Genomic DNA, 12,178 nt, shown 5'->3' on the forward strand with positions numbered 1-12,178 from the left:
ATTAAATAATCGCCATGAGTTAAGATAGACTTAAGTTCTTTTTTGATGCAATATTAAATTCACAAGTGCCCCCTAATCAGACAGCAGATGCTGCCCCCTACCTAATAAAAGCAGTATCACTTACGTGTTTTTTTTAAAAAGGAAATACAGGCTCAAACATGATTCCAAACTTTAATCTTGTTTACATAAAAGCATAATCTACATTCCAACATATGCAACGTCCTCCCCATCTAAACTACTACATTTAATGGAAAAAATCACTTTCTATAAAGGCTTTAAAATACTATTTAAAAAAGTAGAAGTTGTTTAAAGAAAAAAAAAAAAAAAAAGTCACAGCACCTGGAGGAAAATTCTGCAAGCTGCCCTGCTTTTAAAGACCTGTCAGTTTCATCACCTAACCCTACAAAAAAGTCCTCCATTAAAAACAAGATTTGGTTCATACAAAACAAGTCATGAGTGTTCTGATTTCACAAAAATAAATGTATCAAAATGGTTTACAATCTGCAGTAAAAGATTCACACACGTTTGATAATATGAACTAAAACGGTAGAAAAAGATTAGTTCTGCTCCATTTGGGCTGGCAACTGAAAGCGGGCCCGGATGAGAGGAGCAGCGGCTGCTGGCTCACATGACGACGCAGCCTCTCTTGGTAGCACGGGGGTCTCCCTGGAAAGGAACAGAGACCCTGGTCAGATGATCACCCACAAACCGGTCAGTGATGTGCCAGCAATCCTGCAGATTCCCAGCTAAATTTCAGAAAGACTCGGGGTTAAAACACGGGTGAAAAATGTTAAGTCAATAGCTGATGTAATTTCCCGTGCATGCATCATGCAAACTCAAAGTATCTGAAAAATGAATTTCACATATTACACTTTTGACCTTATTCCACTGTCCCACTGAGGTAAGGCTTCTTTACTCCACATCTCCGATATGGAGGGGGAGAGAGTATGTGGACCCTGAATTACTCACCTGCTGGTGAAAGAGATCCTCCTCAATAACCTCAACTTCACCTTCATCTTCCTCATCATCTTGTTCCTCCGGTATTGCAGTCTTGAAAATAGTGGTCCTGAAGGCCACTTCCTGTGAAGGGAGGGGATAACAAGGCTATAACCAAACAACGGGGAGCAGGCGCCCAACCACGCCTACAGCTCTCCGGCGGCGGTGCGGAGCCAAACCATACCTCGCCTTGGGGGTTCTTCAGAAACACCCGAATGTCCTGGCCGGTGCCCCAGGAGGTCTGGTTCTTCCAGATGAGGTCAGTGGGGGGGCTGGAGCTTACACCAGCATTAGAGGCCCAGATCTGATAAGACATGGAGGATAAGACAAATGCCTCCACTACACAGGATAGAGACGCCAACATGTGTCGCCAATTGGCCCTTTCAAAAGGTGACATACCGTGACTTTCTGTCCCGCTCTCAGGAGGTATTTAGGAGTGAACTTGTAGGTAGCTGAGGTATCTCCAATGGTTCTGGTTAACTCATAACCTACCATTGGCTGGTCCTGCAAGGAAGGCGGCAGAAAACACTGAGGATAAATCACTCATGTTCCAAAGTACTGGGCAAGACCAGTGACAGCGATAAGGACATTAATCAACTGCATCTGTGGAGGTGGGTGTGCAGAAAGGAGCAAAACAAAAACCTGTTTCAGCTTAGCATGTTTGGTGCTCACCTCCTCGGAGGTGTTGTGCAGTCGGATGAACTTCCCATCCACGTCCAGCTCATCGATGCAAACGCTCCCTGTGGCAGAGGCGGAATGAGCGATGCTGACGCTGCTGCTCGCCTCCGACTCCTCCACATCCACACGCTTGCGCTTCCCCCGTGTGGTGCGCACACTGCGACTGGAGGAGGCGCGGGACACGGTGACGCGGGACGAGGGGCTGGGGGATAGCTTCAGCCTGGGGGGGGAGGGGGGTGGGTGTTAGCAGTGAGCCGCACACAAACAAGGCTGCTGCAATTATACATATAGGATTACTATACATATAGGATGCAGTATTTGGACACAATCAAACAGTTACTCAACCAAGTACTGTTTACTTTCTCCACACCGGACGGTCCCTCAGATCTTTGGCGCCCAGGAATAAGCACTCAGTCTAGTTACCATTCCCATCCCTTGATGGTTAATCACTTCTGGTTAAGTACCTTGCTGTAGGCCCTGCCTGGAACTTGCACCAGCACGTCTGCACTACCTGCTGCCCTGTGCTACCCCTGCTTTTAGAGACATCGAGGGAAGTAAGAGACTGATGGTTCTGGGCTTGGCAGCAAGGGGGTCCGGGTGCCAGCGCACGTCCACATCACCTCTCCTCCTCGCCCTCCAGCAGCTTCCTATAAGCGTTGATCTCCATGTCCAGTGCCAGCTTGACATCCAGCAGCTCCTCATACTCGTCCAGCTGCCGTTGCATTTTGGCACGGATCTCCGCAATCTCGCGCTCCTTCTCGGCCAGGGTGCGCCGACCTGCATCCCTCTCTTGAATCAACGCCGTCTCCAGCTCGTTAATACGGTCCTGCCAGCCACGAGCCTGCAGGTATGGGGAGGTTGTGAATCTATGGGCCCTGGAACCTGACCCTAGCTCTTTACAGGGTAGCAATTCTTGACAACCAGCTGCATTAAAATATCACAAAACACTACTGCAAAATCCTGCACTTGCACAGAGAAACAGAAGTGCAAATTTAGGCACTCCTGGTGACAGGCCAGATCTAGAAGAGCCCTCACCTCCTTCTGCAAGCTGGCCAGCTGGGCAGCAAGGCTCTCCACTCTCAGGCGAGACTCCTTCAGCTCCTCCCGGGCCAGGCTGGCCGAAGAGCTGCTCATCTCAGATGACAGTCGTGTATTCTCCAGCTGAAAATTGCAAGTTAGGGTGCCGTCAGCACAGATGATGCATCACCGTGCACTCTGGTGATGGACGATCAAAATGAGGAACTGGGCATGGCAAGAGCAGGCCGACGACTTCAGCAAACCACGAAACAGGAAATCAGTCACATTTCAGGATGCGACAGTCGAGATGTTCTCCGCTACCAAGCTGCAAATGTACAAACCTTGTGAAACTGAATAGGCAGGACGAGCGATGTTTACATGCAAGCTCCTTAGACTAAAATGCATGAAGCCCCCAATCTGAACGATACACACATTTCCCTTTACGAAAGGAACATTGTAGAGGCTATGCAAGTCATTACTGTTCCACTCAATCCATCGTGCATTGGCCTGATTGCTTATGACAGATCTTGTACCTGTTTACCTCAATGAAGCTTGCACAAAAGACCAGCATTTTCCAAAAATGCTACTCCATAAAAAGTTTGATGACAACAGATCCCTCTGCAGCTATTGAACACCAGAAGGTATATTAAAATGAACTCTCAAACAGATTTTGCAGGTTTGCTGGACGTGCCCGTCTCTGTTTTACCCTGTGGTTCCGGCCACCTCCTGTGGGTGGCAAAACATCTGGATGTATTGAGCGTGTTGTGGGCCTCACCTTGGCCTGGTAGGTCTGCTCCATCTCCTCCTTGTAGAGCTTCACCTGCTCATCATGCTGCTGCCGCATATCGGTCAGGGCCTGCGCCAGCTTGAACTCGTACTCCATCTGCCTTCCTGAGTCCACCTCCACCAGACGGGTCTCGTGCCGCCGCCGTGTGTCCTTGATCTCCTGTCATGGGGACATGGGGATGTCATTATAGCAAAAGCAGTAATAATCTGCCCACACTCACAACAGGGCCCGGTCGCTTGGGAATTGGCCTGTACTTCAGTGGGCATTATGGGAGACCGGATCTGTTTTCGATCAGCAAGCAACACATTCCCCTCGTATCTGCCCAATGATCATCATGTACATGGTGGGATCAATCTATCCCTAGTGAAGTATCACATGACTCTGCTTCCAAGCTGCAAGGAGTAAGAAGGCCATACTGACAGCCAGTCATGTGATATCAAATTACAGTCTGACAGCTACGGCCTCTCGGGGCATAGGGATGCAAGCACTATCAGGTACCTAAAAGGATGCGAGATGAATCAAACTAAACATCAACATCGCCCACAATGGCCCGGAAGCCAATAAGCACCAGGAGCAGGACATTCACTAAGAGTGCTATACGCTGCGTTTCCATCACGTATGATCACACATTGCTCTCCGACTGGAAACAGATTACTCATACCCCACTAGCAGCAAGCTAATGAATGCTATGACTGAAGTGTGGACTGCGAGCCAGTCACCATACAGATTCCTTATCTGAGGCTGCACTCCCCACATCTTGCCCCATAAACACATCAGGGTAAAGTAAGTGGCAATAACATATCCTCCCTGTAGTTCAGACATAAGTCACTCAGCAGTCAAAGGGAAACCCTCATCCTGACGACTGAGTTTCTTCTGGGATTTCCCATTAGTGCAAAAAATCATGAGCAATGCCCATAACAAAACCTTCTTGTATTTGAGGATGGAAGACCTTTGTTTTTGGCAATGTTACAGTTTTTGCAGGGACGGACTCTGCCCAGTGTTACATTAACATAAAATGTGTAGGTCTTACCTCCTCAAACATATTCTTGCGGAATTCCAGCTCCTCTGTCAGGCTCTGGCAGCGGTTCTCCAGGTCCACTCGCAGCAGCGTCTCCTCACCCAGCTGCTTCTTGGTCGAGGCCAGGCTGGCATCCAGCTATGTAAATACAGATATGTGATCAACACCAGGGACAGGACCTGCAACTGCCTACCTTCTGATGATGAGGTTAAGGAAGAGACATATATTAAAGTCACCCGATAATCTAAGTGGAATGTGCTCATGTTAACACTTCTGTAGCATTTTTTGTGAACCCTGCTCACTTTTCCAAGAAGGGCCTGCAAAATAAACTACTCGCCACAGCACCCTCTACTGGACAAAAAATATATTTTTCAAATAAAATTAGGAAAATGATCTTAAATGAAGTTAAACCCATAGTAAAATAGTTGAAAAGAAAAACACTGGATGTATGAGCAGAGCGCCTACCTCAAGGAGCTGCTCTTGGGCTTCGGCCAGGCTGTTCTCCAGGGCCTTCTTCTCAGACATTACGGTGGCCAGGACGGCCTCCTTGGAGTTGAGTGTGGCCTCCATCTCCTTCAGCCGGGCCTGGGAGTTGGCCAGGTCAGCATCCCTTTTGGCATAGCTGTACATACAGAACAGTTCGATATAAAATGATGGAGAGGTTCAATGGAAGTAAGGAACAAGAAACCCAAATACCTTAAGTTTTATAGGGGTAAAGGAATCCTCATCAGTTGCCTGATGGTATGAATCCATTTAAGACATCAACAAAAGTGCTTGCAGTTCAGTTCAATTATTCATTCTCATTGACTTTTCAAACACAAAGCTACAATCTGGAGATGAACAGAATAAGCTGTCCCTATTAGCTATAAAAACACTCAAAGCATCACTGACCACCACCAAGATGAAAACAAATTACCACAGCAGGAAACAATGTGGCCCAATAAACGAACTATGGCAAGAGAACAACACACTCGTCCCAGCTGATATGATCAGCAGGACCATTAACGTACCCTATCCTGAATGATGTAGCAAAAAAAACCTTCAAATTTAGTGTTAGATTTACGGAAATATGTATTGATAGACATTCACACCAACACAAAAAATGTACAAACCTATCAATTGTACTACACATAACATAAAACCACCAATTTATTTTTCAGCAAAATGAAAAAAAAACATAAATTCCATCCATCAGCTGGAATACTCATTGCTTTTGATTATTTTTAAATCATATGATTTTCATTGCAATGTTTCTAAAGTTTCAATGGATAGATTTAACACTGCTTAACACTTTTTAAAATATAAACTTGAAATTAGGAGGTCGTCCAAGGTGCCTACATTTCTTTTTTTTTTTTTTTTTTTTTTTTTTTTTAAATATTCCCCACACACAATGGCCTCCACTGTGAGCCAAGAGGAGAAAAACACCAACAGGAAATTTGGTTACACTGCAGCTCCTTCTTGTCAATCCTCCTCCAAAGGAGTAGATGGGGATCAAAAATTTTTAATACTACTTAAAAATGACAAGGTACCATATAATGCAAAATATACATTAAACATAAAAATGCACTAGTATGCATTAGCCAGGTAAATTTAAACAGCAGCCTAATTTAAGTTCTCTGAACATTACAGTGCGAAAAAAAAAAAAATTACGTGGCTAACTATGAAGTTGACAATACAGTGACACACAAACATAATGAGGCAGTTAGTGACTCAGCAGGTCAGGATGCTGAGCCTGTGTTCAGAATGTCACCACCCCAGACCCTTAACACCCAATTGCTCCAGGAATTGGCTGACAATGCTTTGTTTGGATAAACTTGTCTGCTAAATAAATGTAAACTTAATTAAACAGAATGCAATAATGCACGATTCTGGTTATGGAACCAGGCTCGAACATTCAGGAGTAGCAGATTGTGGGGAAAAAATATAATTCAATGGTCAAGCAAGTCTTCCAAATTAAATTATTGTAGACTGACACCAGAAAGATGCTGCCAGCAAAATATTCAGCGATATTGATAATCAAGACCATGACATGTTTTGGAGGGAAGAATGTGCCTTAAAGTAATGCAGATTCATTTCCTGCCTGTCAGTCCACATCCTTCGGAGGAATTTGTGGTTTTGTACAAATCTCTGATCTTGTCAATGGCTTCACTCTGGGATTCACCACAGTCACAGTTATAATGCTTATTAGCATAATGATCATCATCTACGTACTACCCCTCAGATATAATGTCTGCCTGAAAGTAGTAACTCTGTGTGCCGATACTTTGAGGACGGGGATGGGTGAGAACTCCCTAGCCTACAAACATGGGTGGGAGGAGTTTAACAGGGCAAAGGCAGTACAGGAATGGAAGAAATACCTCAAGAATCCACATGGTTTGCACCCAAACACGGCTGTAAGACACATAACAGAACACATTCTTGTCATGCTTTGGCAAAATTAACTGAAATACTTCACAGGCTGCATCGAGTCATTTGGGTTGGATTTAATTGACGGCTGGACAGAAACTATTCTGCTTGGCAAAAACTGTAACCTGAAAGATAACTAGATTTACAATTTACTTGGTAAACAATTTTACGCAAAGTGGCATACTTTGAGAAAGCAGGATCAGACAATCCTTGGAGCAATTGGGGGTGAAGGATATTGCTCAGAACCCAACGGTGAAACCACTCTGCTGGAACTGGCAGGCTTCCAATCACATGCACGGCATCAGAACCTGCTGAGCAACACACTGCCTCCAATTACACTGATGTTAAGGTGGAGGTGAGGCCAGAGGAGTTCCCCAGTTTATGAAGCTCATTTTTTTAAATAAATCTTCAAAAAAAAAAAAAAAAATCAATACTTGTTGGGGAAAAAAAATCTGAGTTTAAGATTTTAACTATACAACAGTGTGTTTAAATGGAATGTTATGAGAACACAAAAGGGCATTTTGTTCAAGGATCAGACTGGACATATGGCTTGGGGAGGAGGTTGACATCCACCAACATCACACAGCTGCTCAATCACTCAAACCAGGAATCAAAATCTCTTTATGCCACAAAGCCAACTTTAGCCTACAACATCTGACCATGCAAGCCAACTGTCCAGTTCTCCAGTTCTAAGAACACCTCCCAGGTTGTCAAACAAGGTCTTAAGAGGACTTACACTAAGAAAAGGGGAAGGAAGAAAGAGAGCTAAGTTCTACACTCCAGTCACTAAAAGCTGCACATCTACAAGCTTCTCATTCATAAATGCTTGTTATAGTTAACTGTTTGCATATGTGCATGTAAAATATCTCAACAAACAAGCATGCATTCCCTTCCCTGAGGTATAACGAGCAGAGGAGACTTATGCTGCGTGACAATGCTTACAGTTGACAGCAAGCCTCTGAAACACATTCTGTTGGGCTGAGTGAATATGATTAAACTGGCGTTTCAGAGACAATAACAAGCAGCCAATGTGATTCAAGCCATGCAGCTATATTTCAATAAAAAAACAATTTGTGTGAGAATTTAGCATTTCTTGACAAATAAATGCGTTGCAGTTCAACTTGGAAATGCTTTCTTAAATTAAAAAAATAAAAAACTACAGTATATTCCAAAGGAACTCATAAGGCGATAGCACAGTTCAGTGGTACGCGTAGCCTCCACCCCACAAAAAAAAAAATCTGCCATATATTAATTTACAGACAGGTGTAACAACCGTACTTGCTGCTTCTGTCAGTCAAATGGCTGTTCACAAGGTCTCATTCAGCCAGTGTTACTGGTTAACAGCAACGTTGTTTCTGGAAAGCATATGAATTCACAAGCTACCACAAACACGAGCGCTTTCTCTTGCGTGTAGAAGCAGATGTTACATGTGGAGTCACCATAACATTTCACAAATGCTTTCTTATTCTAAAAACATTTTAGGTTTGTAGGATGACAAGTGACACAGACAAACAGGGGAGAAACACAGCTGTGTAAGGATGTACTCGCCTCGCAAGCTTACTCTGGTAAAAGTAAAGACCTTACCCACAACTGGGAACATGATATGAGAGAGAATACCGATATATGGCTAGCCACATTCATCTAGTTTGGGGAGCTTTCCACCCTATTGGTATCCAATGAAGTCCATTATGACCTCAGTGTCCCACTCGCCTAGACATAAATCATGGTCCTCTGGTATTTCCTGGCTGAGCTATTGAAGATGAGATTTCTTTGCACCAAGTCTGTCCTCCACCACAATACTAGCCTGTCCGTTTCCTCTATAAACACTACACTGCCCTACACAGGTGAAACACAGCAACTACACTGAAATTGGGAGAAAAGGCTTCAAAGTTCTTTGACTATCTGCCCCGTAGCTAGGTAAATTAAAGTATTTTCTTCAAAACTGTGCCAAGATATTTTGTCAAGAGGGAAAACAAAGCCTAAGACTCAATTTTAATCATAATTCGATTTTAATAAAATGTGTATCTTATGTATATTAAGGCTGCCTCGTGCTCATAGCTTCTGAGATAGGCTCCTGACTCCCGCGACCCAGAAGGATAAGCATTTTGGAAAATGGTTGGATGAATGGATGTATATTATGGTATTTTGTCTTTGTATGGCAGTACACAGCCATTAAGATTTAACAAGCACCATCAATACAGCTACTTCTGACAGCCTGTATTTTTAGTGCTGGGTGCAATTCTAGCATCTAAAAATAGAGCCATTTCACAACCGACCTGCTCCAGCCAGACCCACTACTTTTTACTTAGAATGTAGTCTTGTATTGTCAAGGAGTTCAGTTGCAGTCAGCAAGTCACGAGCAGAAGTTCATACAGGCAATAACTACACATACATGTTTTCTGTAAAATAAGACGAAAATACCTCAAATTAGATGCCATTAGACGCTAAGAACAGACCAGCTAATTTGTTATTTAGCTGTAATATAAAAGACTTTTCTTATGGGAGCAGGAATGCAGAATATATAACGTATTTCTAGAAGCAATAAATGAGATTGACAGAACATAAAGGAAGTTTAAATGTAAGCACATGGGCGATTGCAATAAGCCATATAAGCACAAAAGAAATGGAATTCGAACAAGCTGAATGCTGGGTTATCAAAGCAGAGGGCGAAAACGGTTCACAAACACAGAAGAGTATGAAAAATGTGAAGATTTTATTTACAAAGCCACTTTAAGACCAAAAGCTTATCTTAAATGTATGGGGATGGGGAGGAAAAGATTTAAAGGAGTCACCGAATTCGTACTGAATGACCAGATTCATATTACGAGTCAATTCCATTACACTTTCAATTCTATAACTTGCATTTTATTCTTAAACGTATATCCTCAAAAATACTACGATATATCGTTATTCAAGACTTTCCAAATATGCAGAAAACCGACTCTTATGTCGGCAACAACAACAAAACAGTAATTTAGAATAAAAGAAAACACTTAAAATAAAAGCACGTGTTCAAAGCAAATGGAACCATATCATGCCTAGATAGGAAACTTAAAATTCGTGGCCACGAATCAATAACACGGCCAAATATACTCCTACATTTGCAATGCAATGTGGGTAAAAAAATACGCTCAGTGTTGCATAACTCCACTGAAAGCAAATGAATTAAGGTAGGCGCTCCTCCCCTTCACTATCTAAAAGGTGTGGCACTTGGAGAACGGGAAAACCGACCCGAGTCGTCTTTAAACCAGCTTACGGCAGAATAAACCTGAAAACAAACCCAGAATGATCTTCAGAATTACACTGTTTAAGTATTCATTAACCAACAATATCTGGTTATTTAAAAATTCACACACCAATTTAGGAAAAACAAACACCAAGTAACTGAAAATACTACGTTTTAAACCCTCGCGTCGGCAGTGTTAAAGACTATATTACTCTGAAAGACTTATACATATATAACTTACAATAAACCGCTGGGACGAACTCATTCAGCAAAACATTAAGCGGTCCAGCATTGCAACTTACTTGTGCAGCAGCTGCTCGTGCTCGGTCCTGAGCTTCCCAAGCTCGATCTGCAGCCGCGCTCGTTCCTTGGCGGTGTCGTCCAGCGACCTCCTAGTGTCGGCTAGCTCCGTCTCGTACAGTGATTTCAAACCAGACAACTCCCGGCTCCGCACTTCTTCCTTCTCGGTTATCTGCAGGTGAAGCACGCTGTTCTCCGACTCCAAGCTGCGCACTTTGTCGATGTAGACGGCCAGGCGGTCGTTCAGGTTGCTCAGCTCTTCCTTCTCCTGCAGCCGGGATATCCTAGTGGGGCTAAGAGGGGTGCTAACGGTGGAGCGGGTGCTTATTCTTTGCCCGGCCGGGGTCGAAGTTGCGGTCGCCATTGTAATAAAAAATGCAGTAGCAAATTATCTAGGCCAATATTTTTTTCCTGGGAAAAGGCCTATTTAAATTCCACACTGAATCTTCTGCAAAAATATTGTTTCTTTCTGTAACGAATTAAGACGAGAATAACATAAGCTAACAGAGAGGTCTGCTTAAAAAAATATCTATTCAGCTAACCTACTTCGTCGTAAATTGGAGATTTAGCTACACCGGTGCTAAGTAGGGGGAAAAGGCGCCTTTTTCCAAAAACACACCGCTAATTTAAACAGACACAAGCCAGTTAAAATGCTAAGAAAAAAACTAAGGGGGAGAGGAGGAAAGAAAAAAAACCGTAAAGCTCATGAAAGCGTCTATCACTTTGTCTTCCAACCGAATGAAAGAAAGGGCTTGACTAACATGGCCGCTCGCTCAGCGTAACGGCGACGCGCCGCCACTGACCAATGACAGACCGCGCCGGGCCGCATCCTTGAGGCTCAGGACAAAATTCAAAATAGGGGGAACGCGCTGCGGCGAAGCCCCCGTCACACGTGCGGTTTGTCAAAGGCTGTGATTTTTTTTCCCGGGATGTTGATTTGAACGGCTAATGTCCTCCTTATTTTTCCATCTTGCATTTAATAAAATATAGAACTTTACTGATCCCTGTGAGGGGAAATTTTATGTCCAGTTACACAGAAGTATGGAAACGCATTGACTCCATAAAAGAAAAAAATAGATCCCTTATCTAATGGTTATGACTTAATATCTCGTAAGAACGAGATTGTGATCATGATCTCGTTATTACGAGATAGTAAATCATAATTGCGAGATATGGTATCTATTTTTCTATGGTATCTATTGCTTTATGAATGCAATGCGCTTCCACACAGAAGGAGTAAATATAACAAAGGATAATCTAAGTAGAAATACCACAAAGAATAACGCAAGGAAAAGTAGGCAATAAACATGTAAAGAGAACTGTGTTTAAAGATAGATTAACTGTGCAGATATTTGTACCGCTGTTTCAGATGCGCTGCGAATGGCCGTTGTATAAATGGCACATGTTCAAAGTCCGTTTGAAACAAAAGTGCCTTTAGAAGAGTCAGTGGGTAAGAATGCATCTGAAACGCGCAGAATCGCATTTGGGAGATCAGTCTGCGGCAGAATGTGCTCTTCAAGCTACGGAGAGATCAGTTTGACTCCAGGCATTTTCATATTAATTAAGGGGAAGGAATATTTATAAAAAAAACAATGTATCCCCCAGAACCTGGTAAACGTAGTAAGCCTACGTTTCCTGCTGTTATAAAATTTGTTTTGAATTCGTCTAATAAATCACAAAAAAAGTTTAAACTTAAACTTTAAAATAGGCCTATTTACTAAACGTGGATCAAGAAAACATAAATCCTTTT

At 43.1% G+C, this 12,178-nt stretch overlaps 1 protein-coding gene across 1 annotated transcript; it reads right to left on the reverse strand.

Annotated features, from left to right (window-relative positions):
• Positions 1–157: 157 nt before the first annotated feature.
• Positions 158–11,195, reverse strand: lmnb1 (lamin B1). The gene is made up of 11 exons (XM_049021126.1): positions 10,431–11,195; positions 4,962–5,118; positions 4,509–4,634; positions 3,467–3,637; positions 2,710–2,835; positions 2,295–2,515; positions 1,669–1,894; positions 1,396–1,500; positions 1,181–1,300; positions 970–1,080; positions 158–666 (listed from the first exon to the last, which is right to left on the reverse strand). The coding sequence occupies exons 1-11, from the start codon at positions 10,790–10,792 to the stop codon at positions 625–627; spliced, it is 1,767 nt and encodes a 588-aa protein (XP_048877083.1). The 5' UTR covers positions 10,793–11,195; the 3' UTR covers positions 158–624.
• Between the last annotated feature and the right edge of the window lie 983 nt (positions 11,196–12,178).

Source organism: Brienomyrus brachyistius, chromosome 7 (genome assembly GCF_023856365.1).
Source record: "Brienomyrus brachyistius isolate T26 chromosome 7, BBRACH_0.4, whole genome shotgun sequence".
Taxonomy (NCBI): Eukaryota; Metazoa; Chordata; class Actinopteri; order Osteoglossiformes; family Mormyridae; genus Brienomyrus; species Brienomyrus brachyistius.

Coding starts and splice junctions, on each gene's coding strand:
- lmnb1 (XM_049021126.1), bottom strand. CDS start 10,792: ATGGCGACCGCAACTTCGACCCCGGCCGGGCAAAGAATAAGCACCCGC. Junction 5,119..10,430: donor CACGAGCAGCTGCTGCACAA/GTAAGTTGCAAT, acceptor CTGTATGTACAG/CTATGCCAAAAGGGATGCTG. Junction 2,836..3,466: donor AGCAGACCTACCAGGCCAAG/GTGAGGCCCACA, acceptor TGCAATTTTCAG/CTGGAGAATACACGACTGTC.